Source organism: Podospora pseudocomata, chromosome 7 (genome assembly GCF_035222375.1).
Source record: "Podospora pseudocomata strain CBS 415.72m chromosome 7, whole genome shotgun sequence".
Taxonomy (NCBI): Eukaryota; Fungi; Ascomycota; class Sordariomycetes; order Sordariales; family Podosporaceae; genus Podospora; species Podospora pseudocomata.
In genome coordinates this window covers 639021-658196 of record NC_085891.1, presented here as the reverse complement: position 1 = coordinate 658196, position 19176 = coordinate 639021, and the positions used below count along the sequence as shown (strand labels likewise).

At 54.2% G+C, this 19176-nt stretch overlaps 9 protein-coding genes across 9 annotated transcripts; 6 read left to right on the top strand and 3 right to left on the bottom strand.

Moving 5' to 3' along the window:
* Positions 1-874: 874 nt before the first annotated feature.
* QC762_703230 (uncharacterized protein) lies at positions 875-1661 on the top strand (the record flags this gene model as incomplete). Its single annotated transcript, XM_062893174.1, has 2 exons — positions 875-1013; positions 1108-1661. 2 exons carry the CDS (start codon positions 875-877, stop codon positions 1659-1661), a joined length of 693 nt encoding a protein of 230 aa, XP_062738983.1.
* A 99-nt stretch (positions 1662-1760) lies between these two features.
* Positions 1761-4556, bottom strand: QC762_703240 (uncharacterized protein). The gene is made up of 4 exons (XM_062893175.1): positions 4312-4556; positions 3885-4074; positions 2710-3692; positions 1761-2631 (listed from the first exon to the last, which is right to left on the bottom strand). The coding sequence occupies exons 3-4, from the start codon at positions 3004-3006 to the stop codon at positions 1795-1797; spliced, it is 1134 nt and encodes a 377-aa protein (XP_062738982.1). The 5' UTR covers positions 3007-3692; positions 3885-4074; positions 4312-4556; the 3' UTR covers positions 1761-1794.
* A 1450-nt stretch (positions 4557-6006) lies between these two features.
* QC762_703250 (uncharacterized protein) lies at positions 6007-6726 on the top strand (the record flags this gene model as incomplete). Its single annotated transcript, XM_062893176.1, has 1 exon — positions 6007-6726. One exon carries the CDS (start codon positions 6007-6009, stop codon positions 6724-6726), a length of 720 nt encoding a protein of 239 aa, XP_062738981.1.
* A 763-nt stretch (positions 6727-7489) lies between these two features.
* Positions 7490-9143, top strand: CYS4 (cystathionine beta-synthase; the record flags this gene model as incomplete). Its single annotated transcript, XM_062893177.1, has 2 exons — positions 7490-7800; positions 7853-9143. The coding sequence occupies 2 exons, from the start codon at positions 7490-7492 to the stop codon at positions 9141-9143; spliced, it is 1602 nt and encodes a 533-aa protein (XP_062738980.1).
* A 447-nt stretch (positions 9144-9590) lies between these two features.
* QC762_703270 (uncharacterized protein) lies at positions 9591-10520 on the bottom strand (the record flags this gene model as incomplete). Its single annotated transcript, XM_062893178.1, has 1 exon — positions 9591-10520. One exon carries the CDS (start codon positions 10518-10520, stop codon positions 9591-9593), a length of 930 nt encoding a protein of 309 aa, XP_062738979.1.
* A 799-nt stretch (positions 10521-11319) lies between these two features.
* Positions 11320-13618, top strand: AKR1 (palmitoyltransferase akr1; the record flags this gene model as incomplete). Its single annotated transcript, XM_062893179.1, has 3 exons — positions 11320-11577; positions 11635-12444; positions 12503-13618. The coding sequence occupies 3 exons, from the start codon at positions 11320-11322 to the stop codon at positions 13616-13618; spliced, it is 2184 nt and encodes a 727-aa protein (XP_062738978.1).
* A 916-nt stretch (positions 13619-14534) lies between these two features.
* QC762_703300 (uncharacterized protein) lies at positions 14535-15443 on the top strand (the record flags this gene model as incomplete). The annotated part of the gene is made up of 2 exons (XM_062893180.1): positions 14535-14688; positions 14752-15443. 2 exons carry the CDS (start codon positions 14535-14537, stop codon positions 15441-15443), a joined length of 846 nt encoding a protein of 281 aa, XP_062738977.1.
* A 162-nt stretch (positions 15444-15605) lies between these two features.
* QC762_703310 (uncharacterized protein) lies at positions 15606-18992 on the bottom strand. The gene is made up of 4 exons (XM_062893182.1): positions 18597-18992; positions 17384-18538; positions 16919-17321; positions 15606-16858 (listed from the first exon to the last, which is right to left on the bottom strand). The coding sequence occupies exons 1-3, from the start codon at positions 18861-18863 to the stop codon at positions 17268-17270; spliced, it is 1476 nt and encodes a 491-aa protein (XP_062738975.1). The 5' UTR covers positions 18864-18992; the 3' UTR covers positions 15606-16858; positions 16919-17267.
* On the top strand, positions 15946-16893 carry QC762_703305 (uncharacterized protein; the record flags this gene model as incomplete). The annotated part of the gene is made up of 1 exon (XM_062893181.1): positions 15946-16893. One exon carries the CDS (start codon positions 15946-15948, stop codon positions 16891-16893), a length of 948 nt encoding a protein of 315 aa, XP_062738976.1.
* Positions 18993-19176: the final 184 nt, after the last annotated feature.

Below are 19176 nucleotides of genomic sequence, written 5' to 3'. Positions count from 1 at the left end.
TAGCTGAATGGCAATTTGGATTGTAGATTTTCTTTGGAATAGAGTCCTCCGTCGCTCTCTTTCGGTCCACGGATCTCATTGCTACGTGCTCATGCAGTTGGTAGTGATGTATTACGACTCGCCGGGTTACACAAATTCCCGGTTGAGAGGAGCTTGTTCGGAGTAATGTCCACCCGTGACCTGATAGCCATCGTCCTATAGTCAACGTCACCTTTGCATCACCATAGCATATTCGGTGTTGCTCTCCGCCTTTCTGTTCAAAGAGCACATAGATATCAGGGTCTCCCTATGCCCCTTTCAACCCCAATAATAGTTCTCTGATCTTTTTCGCCATGCCAGATGACAGAGTGATCTCTGCCCATACCATCCCGGCTTCGCATGTCGCACAGAATTTGTGGGATATGCTGTTGGCGCATCTCGAATGTCAGCATATTGCTAGCATGCAGCTACCGTGCAGTACAGGATCGAACGTTGGGGACCCTGCATGCGGCAATTAGGTCGTGCGTCTGAAGAATGCCTCTACCATGGTTCCAAGATGACATTGCTTGTCCCCTGGTTGGCCCACAACGGCCACACACCACTTACCTACCGTGGCTTACAGAATGTCCCAGTGTACCGAAGGAGAGCATAGTACAGGGACCAAAGGCTGTTATAGGTCAGCTGTCCTTGCGGTGGCACTGCCAACGGTTGTCTATCACCAGTGAGGAACTTGTGGGAAGTAAGACGATCACACCTCTATCCTCGGGTGGGTGGCGCGAGGCAGGTAGGTTGTGATAGTGGGCATATATACCCATTCCCATCATTCCTCTCTTCCTCTCTTCCTCCCCATCTCACCCAACCGCCCGTCATCCGTGTCAACTCTCACTCCAAAACAATGTCCTCCACCTCAACCCCCCCTCCCACCCTCCCAGACTACGTCCTAAACCCAGACGCAGTCCTCTCCGACCCCTCCACAACCTGGCGCCACGGCCAACCCCCCGACTACACCAAAACCCGGCAATTCTACCTCCAAAGTAGGTTCCGTCCCTTTTCCCACCTTCCCCCCCTGTCCTCCCATTTCTAACCCTTCCCACCCCCCCGCCCCAGCAAAAAAATCAACCCACCCAGCCACCTCTCTCCCCGCCCTAGTCGAAAACCTCGTCAAAAACTGGGAAATCGAAGCCAGCTACAAACCCCTCCTCCCCGAATGGCGCACCATCGCCTCCCCGCAGTCCTACACCTTCCGCGTCAACGGCTCACCTCCACAAACCGCAGCCCAAATGCTCTCGGTCGGGACCTACAACGCCCTCATCGAGCCCAACGAGTTCTACTGCCCTGCTCACTCCTCTTTTGACGCCAGCCACAAGACATTCAAGAGGGTGATGCCGTCTTTTGCGTGGGAGGTGCTGGAGGTGTATGCCGGTCCGCCGAGGGTGGTGTTTCGCTGGAGGCATTGGGGTGTCATGAAGGGTGATTATGTGGGGACTAACGACAAGGGGGAGAAGGTTACCATCAAGGCTCACGGGGGGGATATCGACATTGAGGGTGTGGCGGTGGCGGATGTGAATGACAAGCTGCAGTTGGGGAGCGTCGAGGTGTTTTTTGATCCGATGGCCATGTTTAGGCAGATGGCGCCTGATGGGAAGACGGGGGTGACCAAGGAGGCTAGAACGACAGAGTAGATCAAGACATTAAACATTCTCGTGCGCCAAACTATGACTGGGTTTGGGGGGTATCTAATACAGAGAGAAAGAACCAAAAAAAAAAAAAAAAAAAAAGGGGGAACCACACACGCATACCATCACAAACTCATCCTCAGTCCTTCTTGATGTCCACATACCCCCTACACATCTTCAAGAACCTCTCCCTGTACTCCTCCGGCGTAGTAGTGATACTCATCGGCCCATCCTTACTAATCAACAAATTCCACAAGTTAATCAGCAACGTCATGAACCTCGGCTGGATCTTGTGCTTCGCCCAAAAGAAGTCCAAGATCGAAGCCCGATAAACATACTTTCCATCCGCTGAAGCAACCCCCGTCTTCCACGTCGGAGGCTGAGGCGGAACCGACGGCCCATCCTCTGGCGGCGCCAAGTTCGAGTCCGACTTTGCCGCCTCCGGCTGCACCTCCTCTTGGACCTCCTCCCGTGGCAGCTTCATCCTAACCAAAAACAAGGAATAATCTACCGCGTTGTGCTCGGCCAGCAACTTTGTGTCCTCCTCCAACCTCGCAAACAAATCATCCGCCTGCTCCTGGCTGAGCACAATCTTGTCGTGAAACTCATCCGCCAGCTGCTCCTTGGTTGCGTCGCTCGTGAGCGCGCCATCGGCAATATCTCGTTCGGGGTAGAAATACGACGTTGGCTTCAGGTCCCAGTTCTCCCATTTGGCATCCCCCCTGTTTTCAGCCTCCTCCCGGCCGTACATGATGTTCTCCATGACGATATGATGCGAAGGCGCGAGACGGAGGATCCTTCCAATAGAAGCACCTGAGGCGCCAAGGAAATCACATATTCTGACCAACAAAGACTGCGGATGCGTAGCCATGTGCTGGACGTACGGGGTCAGGAGATCGTTGCGGAAGAAGGAATGTTCGGAGTGGCGTGGGACCGACTTGACGAGGTACTTTTGGTCGGTGGTTGCGTAAAAGGTCTGTCCAGTAAGTAGTCTCGCGGTCAGCACGTCCGTTGTCATGATAAATCCCCAGGAGGGAGAGAAAATTTTACTTACGGAACCAGAGAATCCCATGTCCCCGATAGCAGTCAAAGCCTCCTCATCCTTTGCGCCCTCCCGCGGTCGGAACGAGTCGACATAGTCGTCATCGCTGACATCCCAGTACTCCCGTCGCAGCTTAGCAAAGTCGGCAGGGCGGATCTTTCTCATGAGCAGCTGGTAGAGGGAGAAGAAGGCGGAGAACAGGGCGAGGAGGATCCCGAGTGGGTTGCTGGCTTTCTTTTTGGTGCCATTGACATTGGTCCTGATGATGGCGCGGACGATGGACCGGGCGATTCTTTCTTGTCGACCCATAGGAGCAATAGTCTAGCGAGGTGATCGAGTGGTATGTAAACAATAGGTTAACTAGGTCGAGCGGAAATCAAGCAATGTTCTAGACAACAGAATACATGATAGCTCGACAGGGGAACAGCGGATCGTTCCTGGACGAGGGGCTGTCAAAGGAGGGGTGACGTCATTGATCCAAAGACAGGATGACAAGGGTGGTGGTCTAGAGCACCGGTGCCAAGACAGACCTTGGAGACTTCACTAAACAGCCCCATTGCATTATTCCAACCATCATATATCCCCAAGCCAGCAATCATCCCTCGCTTCCTCCCATCCTTAGCCGGCGGTCGTGTTCCTGAAGAAGATGTCAACAACTGCTCTCCACAACTCACGGGGAAAAGAACTTACCATGTGTGTTTCTTTTTTGATGATGCTGCCTGATTGAGGGTGCCCGATCGGGCATGCCGAAGAGTCGAGTCGCGCAAAGCCGCCGCCAACAGTGGTTCAAGACGCTCATGCATTTCACAGAAGAAAAGAAAACAAAAGCAGACATACGTGTTGCTGGTCGAGTGTCGAACAGTCCTCCCCACCAAGTACTTTCGCGTGTACTGTCAAAGCTCCCACTCCCTCTCGCCCTCATCTATCTTCTATCCACCACCCCTACCAGATCCACCCCCACTAAGTACGTTCGCGTATACTGCTGAAAGCCCTATCTATACAGACAGATGTGAGAACGTGGACCATCACATAACGTGAGTGGGGCGTGATATGGGTTGGGGTAGTTGTGTGTGTGTACAAGTGACCAAATGGGAAAGAAGTGGGGCAAGCATGAGCGACTCTCAACTCGGCTTCGAGTCATCCCATGGGTGGGGAGACAATGACATGGGGATGAGGGAGATAGGTACCAGAAGCTCGATTGTCGAATGTGCTGAGGTCGGACGGAAAAGGTTGAAAGATCGAGCGAAAGTCTGAAAAAGAGTCATGTCAGTCATGTGTGTTTTTGACAATGGTGTCCAGCGGCATTGGCAAAAGCGGCATTGAGCGTCGTTGAACTTGTTGGGGCGAGGTCTGTGATTAGGCAGATGAGTTATTTGTCTGCCATAATAAGTGTCAATATTTCGAAACAAAAAAGACTTGTTGAAAGATCGAGTGTTGGAAAAAGGTGAGCGAAGCTGGGATGGCAAGGAGTCGAAGTTGTGGTGGGAAGAAAAGTCGAAGAAGAAGAAAGCCTTGTGTGAGAAAAAGAAAAACGGGTGAAGAAGTGCAGTCTGAAAAGGAAGTCGAAGAAATATAAAAGTAAAGTGATGTGGAATAGCCGAGAAGAAGTCGGACTAAAATATTGAAGTCTGGCCACAGATGGCAGATTTGGAAGTGTCGTTGCCTTGATGGTTTTGTGAGAGTCGAGTTGCAGCTAGAAAGAGACGAGATGAGGAAAATCGATGAGCCGTGGGAAGAAAGAGTAAGATCAAACTGGAATAAACCACAAGATGTTAATTCAAAACATCCCGAATACCAGGCCGGTGACGGTTTTGAGATGTGGAGGGTTGTTGATCGAAGAGAAGAAAAAGAACGATGGGATATTGGTGTTAAATGGAAGAGAGGAAATAGAAAGACTGGCAAGCAGTGGGATATATTTATCCTTTCCCAGGGAAGAACCTCTACGGCTCACAATCAATCAGGCAGGAAGTCTGGCTCTATTGAGGTGGGTGGGTCTACCATTGTTGGTATTGTGGTCGAATGATTTTATCTCAAGCCGAGAAGGTGCAGTTAGTTGACAGCCTTAGGTCTTTTGAGATCAGGTCTATCTTCCAGGTCTAATTATGAACCGGCAGATATTCTGTTGAATTGGCATTCAACATAGGAGATACTAGGTGACCACCAACTACAGGATTGCAAACGCTCAGTTGATTTTCGAATTGATTTTCGAATATTTGCCCAATCATCCTGGAAGAACCAAGGTTGCATGAAAGGAAATCGGACGATACGTAGTTGTGCAATGCTATAAGGTGATGTTGAGAGAGATGTGCTTGATCTCATAGTCAAGATGGCCCGAAGCGCTTTCAACATCAACTGCACCAACCCTCTCCATCTCCAAGTCGGAATTTGTATTAGAATATTCAATAGCATTTAACACATTGTTGAGACAGTAGCTCTTAGTATTGGGGTACCTAGGTAGCTAACGGACCCCAGACTGGTTGTTGCCTGTAGCTTTTATTCAATGCCATGTCCAATTTGCTCGACGTCTAGATGATTTGAAACTGGACATTGTATTTCTTGTATTTGCCGTTCAGGAAAAACTGGAATAGTGGCATGGCAAAGACAGAAACGCATGTTTGTGATCATCTCTGTTAATGGGACCGAAATCACGAGATATATGCCGTTACACCCGCTCAGAAGCTTCCGTCGCACCTGAACGGCATGGTACGAGTCTAAACTGTCTCGAGTTGTGCGATCCATCTCAAGGTTACCGTTGCATGATGCGATCAACTTGCTACCCAGATCCCCGCGTTCCCGCGGTTGTTGAACAAAGAGGTGACTACTGCCTGTCACGACTTCAAGACTTGAGTTATGTGGACATCTGCCTCGTGGAGGGCATGCTTCGGGCATACCAACCGTCATCGAAAGGCTGACCAACCGGTCATTTTGATGGTTGCATGCAGGTAGCATCTGAACGTATATGGCTCAGCAATACGGATTATGCAACTTCTGTTCTGGGTGTTGCGAGCGGTGAGAGCCAGACATTTTACTATAATTCGAGGCTGAGCTTGGATGGTGGTCGATGTTGGCTGTGAAGTCGGCCCCCGAACGGCTTTGCGACACCGCATGGTCGCTTTTTGTCCAACGGGAGACAAGGCTATGTTTAACCGGGAATATCAGGGTATGAAGTCGCTTACTCCGGCTGCATACACGAGAGTGATCTTGGTTTCTACACGAAATGTAACGTTGGTGGGCCATCGTCTGTACAGGCAGGTGTCAATCATGCCAGGTTCTCGGATCTCTTGGTGATCGCGGGGTATAAAAGGGACGATGATCACGCTGGTGAGCACTGGTTTGCCTCTGTCAGTCATCAAACCATCCCTCCACAAACCCTCGAATTTCATCAACAAAATGCAGTTTACCTCCAAGACACTTCTCTCGCTCGCAGCGGCCCTCTCTGTTGCCGCTGCACAGTCTGCCGACTGCGTCTATGATGTGCAATCGGCCCCCTTCCATCTCCGACTCACTAGTGACGACGCAAGACTGAATGACACTCTCCTAGTCTCGGTCCATGCCGGCCCCCCTTACCGACAACTCGTTTCTGAAGTCTTGTTGGAGGAGAAGTACCCGGGGAACAACCTGTCAGACATTTCTATCAACTTCTACTACAACACCACCTCCACCAACGACCCGAACCTCAACTGCCTCCCGGGGAAACTCCACTGGGCGCCTGAGCAGAGCTGGCCTTCCGTGTTCGGCCTCGAGTCTTCACTTGCAAGCAATGTCCTGCCGGTCATCGTGAGCCCGACGCAGGGAGAGGGGTCTGGCCCTCAGTTTGACGAGGAAGGCAAGCTGTTCCAGCGAGCTAGGTCCTTCAGCCCCGTCATCACGGATGAGAATACCTGGAGTGGTACCAACTATTACAAGTGGTTCGTTTGTGCGACGGTTTATGGCAATTACAACTATGGTGATGCTCTGACCTGGGTATCGGGCGGTCTGCCGGATGGGAAGGACTGCAGGGCTGTCAACGTGACGCGGGAGTGGGCTTGAAGAGGGTTGGTGTGAAAAGCGTGGGAGGTGGGATATTTTTCTTTCGTTTCTCGTCGATACCGTAGTTACTCCGTAATGTTTAGAACAATGATAAAAGAGTGATCGAGCAAAGCCGTTGCAACTTGATGGGTTCGGGGACCCCACGGTTTCCATGCAGACGAAGGGGCGGATCTTGGGCACGTTCGATGCGGGATTGCGCGAAGCCTTCCAGGTTCGGCAGCAGGACACTATCATTTGGACCAGTAATATCCACCAGAAGCTGTTAGCACACGGCACTCCCGCTCACACGTGCTGAAATGGCATCCTTCTCGAACCTTTATAGTGGGGGCATCTGACATCTCAACCCCTGCAGGCGGTTGGTTCCGGAAGGCTGGGCAGTGCGGAAGAAGCCCTCAAGGTTCGGGGTCGGTGGCGCATACCATCGGCTTCGGTGGAGGACGGATGCAGCAGGGTCAGCCTGGCTTCCCATTACCAAATCCACCGATGGTTTTTTTGCATGCCATCACCCCATCCAGCCTTCAATTTCTGCCCTCTCCCACCGTGGCAAAGTCAATTGACTTCTTCTTGTTTCTTCTTCTTCTTCTTCTTTGCTTGCTGCCGTCCTCCCGTTCCAGTCCCCCTCCCGTCTCTCTCCTCCTGTTCGTTCTTTGACCTCCCCGTCTGAAGAACATCTGGAAACCGCCAACCCCGCCCCCACCATAAAATATTCCGGTCTCCCAGTCCACGACAGACAGTCTTCCCTTCCACAGCAGCGGTCCCAAAAATGTCGAACCAGAACGGTGCCAACCACCGTGGCCTTGTGTCGCAGGTCCCAATTCCCATATTCGACAAGCTGGTGGCCAAGTCAGACATCAAGATGTCTGCGACCGAGCTCATCGGCAACACGCCGCTTGTGCGCCTCAACAAGATCCCCCAGTCCCTCGGCATCGAGTGCGAGGTCTACGCCAAAGTTGAGCTGTTCAACGCCGGCGGCAGTGTCAAGGACAGGATAGCCCTTCGCATGATCGAGGAGGCTGAAAAGAGCGGACGTATCAAGCCTGGTGACACTCTCATTGAGCCTACCAGTGGCAACACGTAAGAATTCTGCGCCTCTTTTTCTTTCCTGTGGGTGCTAATGCGAAACTAGTGGTATTGGTCTCGCTTTGGTTGGCGCTATCAAGGGCTACAAGACCATCATCACCCTTCCCGAGAAGATGTCCGCCGAGAAGGTGTCTGTCCTCCGCGCCCTCGGTGCCACCATCATTCGCACACCCACCCAGGCTGCGTGGGACAGCCCCGAAAGCCACATCGGTGTTGCGCGCCGTCTGCTCAAGGAGATCCCCAACTCCCACATTCTCGACCAGTATACCAACGTCGACAACCCGCGCGCGCACGAGTTCGGCACCGCCGAGGAGATCTGGGCTCAGACTGGCGGTAACATCACGGCTATTGTCGCGGGTGCTGGTACCGGTGGCACCATCAGCGGTATTGCCAAGGGTTTGCGCAAGCACAACAAAAACATCAAGGTCATTGCTGCCGATCCCCATGGCAGTATCCTTGCTGTTCCCGAGTCCCTGAACGAGGAGAAGGCCAACCTGCCCTACAAGGTGGAGGGTATTGGCTATGACTTCATTCCCGATGTCTTGGACCGCGAGCTTGTGGACAAGTGGTACAAGACTGATGACCGCGAGTCTTTCAAGCTTGCGCGCCGTCTGATCGCCGAGGAGGGCTTGTTGGTCGGTGGCAGCTCTGGCAGCGCCATGGCGGCCATGCTCAAGGCTGTCAAGGACTTTGGCTTCAAGAAGGGTGACGTTGTCGTTGTCGTCCTCCCTGACAGCATCCGCTCCTACCTCTCCAAGTTCGCCGACGATGACTGGCTTGCGGCCAACGACCTTCTCCCCAACGACGACACCAACGTCAGCGGCGGCGATGCCGCTTCCGCTACTCCCCACACCCCCAGCCAGAACGACCCCTACGGCGGTGCCACCGTCCGCGCCCTTCGCCTTAAGCCCGTCTCTTCGGTCCTTGCTGACAGCCCATGCACCGAGGCCATCGAGATGATGCGCGACAAGGGTTTTGATCAGCTCCCCGTCCTCACTCCTACTGGTGGCAAGCTCGCTGGTCTTGTTACTCTTGGCAACATGCTCAGCTACATCTCCAAGGGCCGCGTCTCGCCCAAGTGCCCCGTCAGCGACGTCATGTTCAACTTCAAGCGCATCGATGAGGTTGTCACTGATCCCCGCGAGTTTGGTTCCGAGCTCAAGAACAAGAAGCGCAAGTTTGTGGAGATTACCATGGACACTCCTTTGTCGGCGCTCAGCAGATTCCTCGAGTGGAACAGCGCGGCTATCGTCACGGAGAAGGCCGAGGACGGATCCAAGCCTGTTGCCGTCGTCACCAAGGTGGATCTGCTGACCTACATGGTCAAGCACAAGTAGAAAGAGGTGGAAAAGTTGGGGTGTCAAGGCATGGCGTTTGTGTGAATTTCTTGTTTCTTTTTTTTTGTGGCATTTTGCGTCTCCATTTTTCCGTAGATATACGCTGGGAGAGAAAGAAGAACCGAGAAGACTCAACATCTTTGGTGTGGTTTGGGAAAGCGACTACTCTTAGACTTGGTAGCATCTGGTCGGCGTACTTTTTGGGGCTCAACCCGTGCAAAATGGGGAGAGAGGTGGTTTGGGAGATGGCATTTTGTGATGCATTGTTTATACCCATAAACTACAATTATAAGTTTATATTGATTTGCATTAAAAGTTTGTACCTGTTCCTAGATCATGTTTTGCCGCCCTGTTCATTACCCATCCACGCGCCCTGCTTGCGATAATCAAGCAGGAGATATTTCCGTTGCCCTCTTTTGACATCAAAAAACATCATACATTTCTCCCTTATACCCTCTCCCCAATCCATTTCCACCACTTCTCGGCCCCCGGCCCATCTCCAGTGACACTCCCCCCAATAACATCCACATCCACGTCAAACTCCATCATCTGCGCAAACGAGAACTTTTCGCTCCCGTCCCCCCCAAGCCAGTCCCCTTCCTCCCCAGCAGCAAGATCATCCTGCCCTACACCCGAATCTAACAACCCCTTGCTCCTCGCCGCCCGGATCCTCCCCAGCTCCGCCTCCAAGTTGGACTTTACCAGCGCCGCGGGCAGAGCGGTGAACAAGTCAAGCTTGTTCGCCGCCACCAAGACAGGCATGGACGCGGGCGCGCGACTACCATTCCGGCTGTGGAAGCGCTTCTGTAGAGTGAGGAGCACGTCGTAGAGGTATTCCGCCGTTGACGGGAGAGCGTCACCATCTGCGAGCGCAGCGGCGTCAACCATGAAGACGACGGCCTTGATCTTGGACTTTGCGCCGCCGTCGCTGACGAGGGAGGACTTGATTGTTGGTTCGGCAGAGTTCAAACGGGCGAGGGAGGAGGCGCGGAGTTTGGGGTGGCCGGGGGTGTCGACCAGGAGGAATTTTTTGGCTGTTGCGCCTGCTTCGTCGAGGTTGGTTTTGTAGGATGCGCTGGAGGGGTCGTCGGAGTTGATGGAGAGTTCGATGGAGGAGGTGACTTGGGAGGTGTGGGTTTTTGCGAGGGGGAGGTCGAGGGGGCCGCGCTCGAAGAGGGTGGTTAGGGCTGTTTTGCCTGCTCCTGGGGGGCCGAGGAGGAGGACGGAGGGGAGGGTGGTGTAGGGGGTTGCGGTTGAGTAGAGGAAGTGGAGGAGAATGGGGGCGAGGAGGCAGAAGGCGAGGCCGAAGAGGATGACGGTTGGGGAGGGGGTGAGGGAGGCCTCGAGGAGGTCTTTGAGGGTTTGTTGGAGGGACATGATGGTTGAGGATGTCCTTTCCAGGAGAGGGAGAGAAGGTGGTGGGTGAGGCGGTTGAGGACAGGGAGCTAGAGCTGGACTCTTATTCTTTGGCGCGATTGACCCTGTAGATTGGCTGGGTCCGGGAGGTTGAGATCCGAGTGTGTTGATATGGGGCCACCCGTCATCCGACAGCGTGGTCCGATCGGCTCATGGGAATTTTAAGAGTTGTTCGTTACGTAGCACTTCGCGGTCAACGGCCCCACAAGGCCGAGGGCAGAGAAGAAACAGACGCGCGCTATGGGGCGTCTGTGGGGCTGCTCAGGGCTGTCAGTGGCGGTCAGACGCACAGTCGCAGGTGGGAGTGGTGGGGTTCCCGCAACAGGACCCGACACCACCAAGGCAGTGGTTGACAAATCAGCGCCCGAGATGCAAAAGGAGACCCTGGCTCAGCCTCGCTGAGTCGTTCGCGCATGCAGAAGCAACAGTTGTTGGCTCCTGTGCTCCTGTCGCTGAAGAAATTCCTGGGGAAAGATTCTAGTCTTCAACCAACGTCATTGATTCTTACACCATCTTTTGTGGCATGTCCAGTCCAGTTCCTCTTCTTTGGTGCCCCATCCGGATCTACTAGACGCCATCGATCAGGGCACCGAAGCAGAGCAGCGGCCAGGGGGTCAAGTCAGTCCGAACTCGCCGGGGCATCTCCATATTCTTGGCTTTCCCAACTTCGCTTTTCGGTTGTCCACTGCCCACCACTGGACACTCGAGATCGGACCGGATTATTCAGGAGGCAGCACCCCACAGAAGCCCATCCTGAACGATGGCGCAACGTCCCGACGCATCAGCGACCCCTTCGGCGAACGGCGCGCCCGCCCAACCTCCATCCAAGTCGGACACGGCCACCCCAAAGCTCAACAATGAGGTCGAGTTGGGCAACCTCCCCGGCGACGGGGAGCCAGCCCAGAGTGACATTATGCAGATGGCAAGGACGGGCGACATTGCCGGCATGGAGAAGCTGTTCGAGACGGGCGACTACGATGCGACTTACACCGACGGCGAGGGGATAACCCCATTACATGTTTGTTATTTTTCTGCCCAGCTCTTTCTGGATGAAGCTGACAATTTCTCTTGGCAGTGGGCGGCCATCAACAACCAGTATGCCATGTGCAAGTTCCTGATCAGCCGCGGCGCCGAGATCAACCGAAAAGGAGGCGAGAGTGTGGCCACACCATTACAATGGGCTGCTCAGCGGTGTCATTACTACACCGTCCACCTACTGCTCCAACACGGCGCCGACCCCTTGATCTCCGATGCTCAGGGATACAACACATTACATATCAGCACCTTTAACGGGAACCTTCTTCTGATTGTCCTGTTATTACACCAGGGCATACCGGTGGATGTGGAAGATGCCTACGGCCACACCGGTCTTATGTGGTCTGCTTACAAGGGCTATCCGGCTTGCGTCGACGTCTTTCTACGATGGGGCGCCAGCGTTCACGCCAAGGACGAGCAAGGCTTTACGGCTCTGCACTGGGCACTCGTAAAGGGAAGCGCTGGGTGTGTTCAGAAGCTCCTCGAGTACGGCGCCGATCGGTTCGCCAAGACCACGACGGGCAAGACACCTTCCATCACAGCTAAGGAGCTGAACACGGCAGGCGCATGGCACAAGGCCCTCCACGAGTGCGGCTACGATGAGGACGCCAATGCGATAATACCGAGCTGGCCGGGATCGAGCTACCTTTTGCAGGATAGGAGGGGGTTCACGACCAAGTTCTTCTTCCTGTGGCCCTTCGTCCTGGTCTGGGCGACTTTGCACATCTTTGCTGGGATGCCGGTCTACGCGGGCATTCCCATCGGGCTCATTGTGGCTTATTCGATCCAGTGGGTTGGCCAACAGGTTATCGCCTATGCGCCACCTGATATGAGGTCGTTTGAGAAGACGGTAAGCTTCCCCCTATGCTGCCTGCTGTCTGCGGAGGTTCTTGCTGATTTGAATGTAGCCCTGGATGACCGGTATTTTTGCCGCTTCGCTCTTCTGGGTAGGGCTCAACTGGCTGTTTACTGTCTTTCCCACCACAGCATTTGGCGAAGATGGGACCTACCTGCTCAACTTCCTTTTCGCCGTGACCCTTGGCTTGACTGGGTTTTTCTACGTCAGGTCCATGGTCGACGATCCCGGATTCGTACCCAAGATGAACGGTATTGCGGAGCAGAGAGCGGTCATTGATGAGCTAATCAGCCAGTGGAAGTACGACGAGGCCCATTTTTGTGTTACTTGCATGATTCGGACTCCGTTGCGCAGCAAGCACTGCCGTAGGTGCCAGCGCTGTGTTGCCAAACACGACCATCACTGCCCGTGGGTCTACAACTGCGTCGGCATCAACAACCACCGCCACTTCTTCATGTACCTCATCAACCTGACCCTCGCCATTATCATCTACGACTTTCTCACCTACCGTTACTTCAACATTGTGTCACCCGATGCCTCGGAAGAATGCAGCCTTCTCGCCCCTTCCATCTGCAAGGTTGTCAACGCCGACGCTTACACGATGCTGACGGCCATCTGGGCATCGCTCCAGCTTGTCTGGGTGTCCATGCTTCTGTCTGTCCAGCTGATTCAGCTCGCCCGCGCCATGACGACCTACGAGAACATGTTTGGCGTCCACCACACTTCTGCCACCTCGTTGGCATCCGCTTTCACCTCGACTGGCGCCCCACTGGATCCGACACAGCAACCTCCCTCCGGATCTGCCGCCGGCGAAGGTGGCCACGGCCACAAGCATGGCCACAGACATGGCGGCATCCTCAAGACAATGAGCCGACTCCTCGGAGTTGACATTTTTATGCGAACAGCCCGCGGCAAGGGAGCTGCCACCAACCCAGCCAACAAGCGAAAGAGCAGAAACCCCTACAACCGCGGCTGCGTCACCAACTGCAAAGACTTTTGGTGTGACCCTGCGCCGTTGTTCGGCAAGAGGGAGACTGGCGCCGCGATGCTCGGTGGACAACCGGTGAACTACACGGAGATGTATGAGAGTCCGTCTGTGATGGATGCGCTGAGAGGGAGGGCTGGCAGAGCAGGCGGTTATGAAGCCGTTGCTGGGGATGAAGTATGACGAGCCCGGTGTAGGGGCGTGATGAATCTCATGAAGGCGTATGATAGACGGAGCAGCAGGAATGTGTACATGCTTGCAACGGGCAACTGAATGTGTTGGAAAGTTTGGGGTGTACACTCATGGGTGCTTTGGTGACGACGCCCTGTTGTGTACAAACGATGAGGGGATGGTGTGGGTGATGGTGATGATGACGATAATGTCTTGATAGGGCTAAAGAATAGATTTTAATGAGCATCAGCAGATCCGGAGGCAACGACCGCATGCGCCGTGTGTACGTGTGGACCAGCGAGGTGGTTGGGGGGATTAGCCGGCAGTTGTTGATCTGGAGGAGAGGAGGGCGGTGGCTTCGGCGAGAGCCCGCGCAGGCACCTGTTAATCGGGACAGAGATATAAGCCGTTTCTTGGGTTGTATTAACACCGTTGACTGTTACGTCAGGGAGGGGTAGTCGCTCTGAGGATTTATCACCATACAATCCAAAGAGCGTAGTTCACTCGTGCGCTTGCAAGTGGCCAGGTACTGCGCTACAGAACCTATGAGTTTTGGTAGCGAGGGAATGTTGGCCATGAGAAGATGTGACAATAGTACCGGGCCATCGGCTTTAGGTGCTAGCCTGCGGACTTTACAATGTAGGGAACATCCAACATCCCGGTGGTGAGCAGACGGCAAAATAGGTACATTGGAGAGCCCGGATCCCAATCGGGAAATTCGCCGGTTTTATTCTGCTTCTTCGGTAAAGATGCTCGGGTGTGGATGGATGTGATGCAGGTAATCAATTGCATGCAAGGGCCCTGATCGTCATGTTGACCCTGGTAGGAAAGGTTGACGATGTCGCCTCCTTATATATTATAGGCGTCTCGTCCCGTTGATGGAAGACGCAACTTTCCCTCCGGCCTCAACCCATCGACATCAAACACCATGCGTTCCTCCATCATCACGAGCGCCCTGCTCCTCTTTGGCGCCGTCCAAGCCGACCCCGGAGCCAAAAAGAACACCGGCGGTCCCATCGACGCCTCCATCCTCGCTCACACCGGCGAGCCAGCAGGCAAAGAGATCAAGATCGCCAACAACCGTATATCCCTCCCCCCCTCCCCCCCCCTTTTTTTTTTGTCCTATCACTAACACCCCCCCACAGTAACAGTCTACATCTCCCCGCCCCCCCCCAAATCCCCCCGCACCAAACCCCGGTCCCAATCCGCCATCCTCCTCCTCACCGACGTCTTCGGCCTCAACCTCCTTCAAAATAAGCTGCTAGCCGACTCCTTCGCCCGGGCAGGCTACCTCACCCTCGTCCCAGACCTTTTTGCTGGCTCCCCCGCCCCGTCGGACATCAACGACCCCGCCTCCGCCAACTTTTCCATCCCGGCGTTTTTAGCAGCTCACCAACCCCCCGTCACAGACCCTATCATCGCCTCCGCCATCTCCCACCTCCGCGGCAGCCTCAACATCTCGAGTATCGCCGCGGCGGGCTACTGCTTTGGGGGGCGGTACGCACTCAGGGTTGTCAACCCTTCCCCAGGGGGAGCAGACGTAGCTTTTGCCGCGCACCCGAGTCTGCTGACTGATGAGGAGATCAGCGGGGTGGAAAAGCCGGTCAGTGTCGCGGCGGCGGATAGGGATGAGCTGCTTACTGCGGCGAGGAGGGCGGAGTTGGAGGGGTTGCTTCTGGGGGCCGGGGGGAGGTATCAGGTTGGTGTTTATGGGGGGACGCCGCATGGGTTTGCGGTGAGGGCGAACTATAGTGTGGAGAGTGAGAGGTTTGGGAAGGAGGGGGCGTTTTTGCAGGCGGTGGGGTGGTTTGATGAGTTTTTGGTGGGGAGGGGGTGAGTGAGTAGCCAAGGGAAAAAGGGGAGGGCTTTTGTTCTTTTGAAGGGGAAAAGGGGGTGGTGGTTTGTTTACTTGGATTAGGGGGTTGGATCGGAGACAAAGTTGGAGTTGGTAAACACACAATCAAGGCATTTGTTAGCGCCCCCCCCCCCTATCCCGTTTTGGCGTGTTTCTTGACAATGGCTCTTTCCGCTCCAAGGAAAAGAAATCTTTCTTTATTCTGATCTCGACACGTTGTTCCTGAATGGGGGACAGGCGGCCCTTTGTTTGCGAGACCGACTTTCGTTCGGAGACGGAGACCCTTTCTTTGTCCGCTACTTGTTCTTGAGAACGGCAAAGCACAAGTCCTCTCTGACTTGCTGATCGAGCCTTTCTACGCCTTTTGCTTCATTATCTCCGCAACCAACCTTTCCCCAACCTCAACTCGCAAGACCAGCAGTGTCTTTGCAAACTTTCGCTTCCGCTTTCCCCCTCGCAAGACCAAAACCCCACGTCAGAAACCATGTCCGCAGATCCAACCGGCCCCCCCGACGACCCGGTCAATGATGAGTTCGACCACTTCGTCAAATGCCAAAACCTCGCCGACAAGGACTCCATCCAAGGAAAAACCCACGAGCAAACCTGCTACGCCGACATCAAAAAAAGGCAAAGAACCAGCCCTCGGCACCACTGGCACTACTGCATGCTCCCCTGCCTAAAGGGCACGAAATGGGGCAACACAGGCAAGGGCCAAATCTTCAACCTCCCAAACGTCAAAGCCGCAAAGGAATACGTCAAACACCCCGTCCTCGGCAGGCGCCTGGGCTACATGGCCGGATTGCTCGTAAGGGGCTTGTCGAAACACAAAAACAACCCCGACGTGAGCAAGATAATCGGGAGGAACACCAGAGGGGACTGGCAGGACAACCCGGGCATACACGTCGGCCGGTTCTGGGCCTGCGCGACGCTCTTCAACCACGTGCTGAATGAGAAGAGGGTGGAGGCGCCGGGCAACGCAAGGACGGCCTTTCAGATAATCTTGGGGAGGTACTTGGGAAACGCAAAGGACAGAAATACGGAGAGGCTGCTGGACGATCCTGCAAACCACATCGACACAGAGGATGAGGATGACCCCGAGGATCCCTCCTTCAACATGACCATCAATGACGACTCTGATGATCACTACGGCTTTCGATCGGACGACGATGATGATAACAATGATGATGATGTTGGTGCCGAGCCGGGCGTTTCTGTGGTTGGCGGTGGTGTGGAGAACGACGCGGAACCGGGCGGCAATGTTGGTGGAGGGACAGATGCTGGGGAAGCGGAGGAGGAAGAAGACATCAGTCTCGAACTGACCCAGGTCGACGGTGCGGGGGACTCGCCAGGTGGCGGACCTACGTCGGCGAAGCGGCCAAGAAGGGGAAGGGACAAGTCTGGGAGGGGTCAGAAAAAGAGGAGAGGGAGCTAGAGGGACGAAGCAAAGGAGCGCGAACCTGGTTGACAATTGGACTGTTTCTCCAATCCACAAGGTATCTCACAAGTGACGGCACGAGAGGGTGTCCCTTTCAGTAGAAATCATTGAGTTGATGGGTCTACATAAAGTAAAGACTGAGTGCGCTGACCATACATCCCGCTGTGAAATCCAACATGAATCAGGCCGCTTTGACGTTGTATCAACGCATTATTCTTTTGAGTTGTTGCAAACTCTGCATCGGGCCTCCACGGCCTGAGTTCCCAACGCGTATAGCCAGCCAGCTTCGCATCAAGAGCAAGCATGGATCCGGTCATACTTTATAAATAATACTATAATCCAACAAGGCTCGGTCCGCGGGGCTGGTGTGGTTAGTTAGAGACGACCTCTCTTGTGCCGTCCTCATAGACCTTAAGGGTCGGAGTCTGCATGCTGTTAGCAAAAATGCCACGACAAAAATAGCACCTAAAGACACCAAAAGACTCACAATGTCCATGCCGTGGAATTTGAAGAATCGACACTCGGAGCCAAAGTAACAACCGACCGGGCTTTGGCAATGGTGCCCTAGGTTGCAAGAAAAGTCGTCGCAGATGCTACCGTTATTACAGACAATTTTCCTGGTCTTGTGCTTCAGGGCCAATATCTCCTGCTTGCTGAGCTTGGTCTCGGAGTGGTAGTAACTGCAGTTGTCGCCAGCTTTACAACCCGTGCCATTCGGCGAGAGGTGGTATCTGTTACAAAAGTTGGCCCCGATTGCCTTGGCTTGCTCCTCCATTCTCTTAACGACCCCCTGGTCGGCCTTGGGAAGAGGGGCATCGACACGCTCGTCATCCCTATTAAACAGTATAAAAGCCTGTTGAGTATTTTTCTTCTTGCTGGGCACAATGCTGAACGTCTGACTAGGAGCCGCCTTGCCAATAGCCGCATAACTGTTGCCTCCATTGCTGGTGGCCTCGGCAGGCTTGGGCCTGAAGGCGGTCGTCAAGGCGGGAGAAGGAGGCTTAGGACTGGGAGAATTCATCATAGCCTGGGTGGTGACGGTAGCCAGCTTGTTGGTGACAGGCCTGGATGAGCCGGGCTTGCTGGGGACAGCTTCGGAGCGGAAGACAGTTGGAATAGAGAAACGATCAAAGTGACAGTTCCGAAAGTCAGCCGCGGCCGGGGTGGTCTCGAGAAGGCGAATCTTGGGATTATTGCGGTACGACTCCAAGAAGGTAGCGTATCCGTTATCGTGGCAGCCGGCCAGAGCAAGGAACTTGCATTGGATGTTCTTCTCCATCATTTCGAATAGCTTGCGAACTTTGTGGTCGGCCTGCTCCTTGCCACCGCCAACATCAGTGAAGGAGAAGAGGGGCTGGGCGCGACAGAAGCCACGGCCAAACTTGGTCACGGCGGCGTAGTCACCGGTTGGCAGGGTGCCTGACTGAACGAGAGCGCTGGAAAGGCCTTGGGCGTTAAGGACGACGTGAACAAATATATTGTCAAGGTTGTGCAGTTCGCATTCCTCCTGCATATATTCCCTAAGGTGCCTGTGTAGCTCATGGGCAGCCTTTTTACCGCCTTCCTCGCCAAGGGCAATTAACTCTTCGTCAAAGACGGCGCCGTCACCATCAATAATAACAAAGGCAAAGCCAGCATTTTCCTAGGGGTCCTGGGGTCAGCCTGTGGATGAGGGGCGGAGGGTGAGGTTCCATCCTTACAGCAGCAGACTTGTAATAGTTGAGTTCACGCTCCATCTTCCGACCCTCCTGCTGCCAGAGCTTGACTGTTTTCTTTTGCTCCAGGCATTCTGTTTCGAGCTCGCGGCACTTTTGCCACAGGGTCTGGAACTGTTTGGCGAAGTCCTGGCTTATAGCGTTATGGCGATGAGCGGACTCTTCCCACTCTCGGTAGGCAGTAACAAAGCCATCTGTCTCATCCCCGTCGACCGCCGGATCATAGGTGTGATAGACGTTGCGGTTGTTCATGTTGCAGGGTTGTATCGGACGATGATGTCTGTGTGTCTCTCTGTTCCCACACAGCCAGCCCTTTGAAGGTGGATGTGGAATGTGTCGTGTCTGATGTTGTGTGTGGGGGAATTGATGGCTGGAATCTGGGGGGAAATTATTAAGGTTGGGGTGGCGCCGCTCCACTCTCGGCGGCGGGCGGTTTGGTGCCTGATTCAGGCTGATCCGTGCACCTGAGTCGCAAGGGATGTCCCAGTGCGCGCTTACCAAAAGAGGGGCAACCAGCCCCTGTCCCTCATTGGCCTGCAGTTACCCGTCAAAGAGAGTGTGAAGA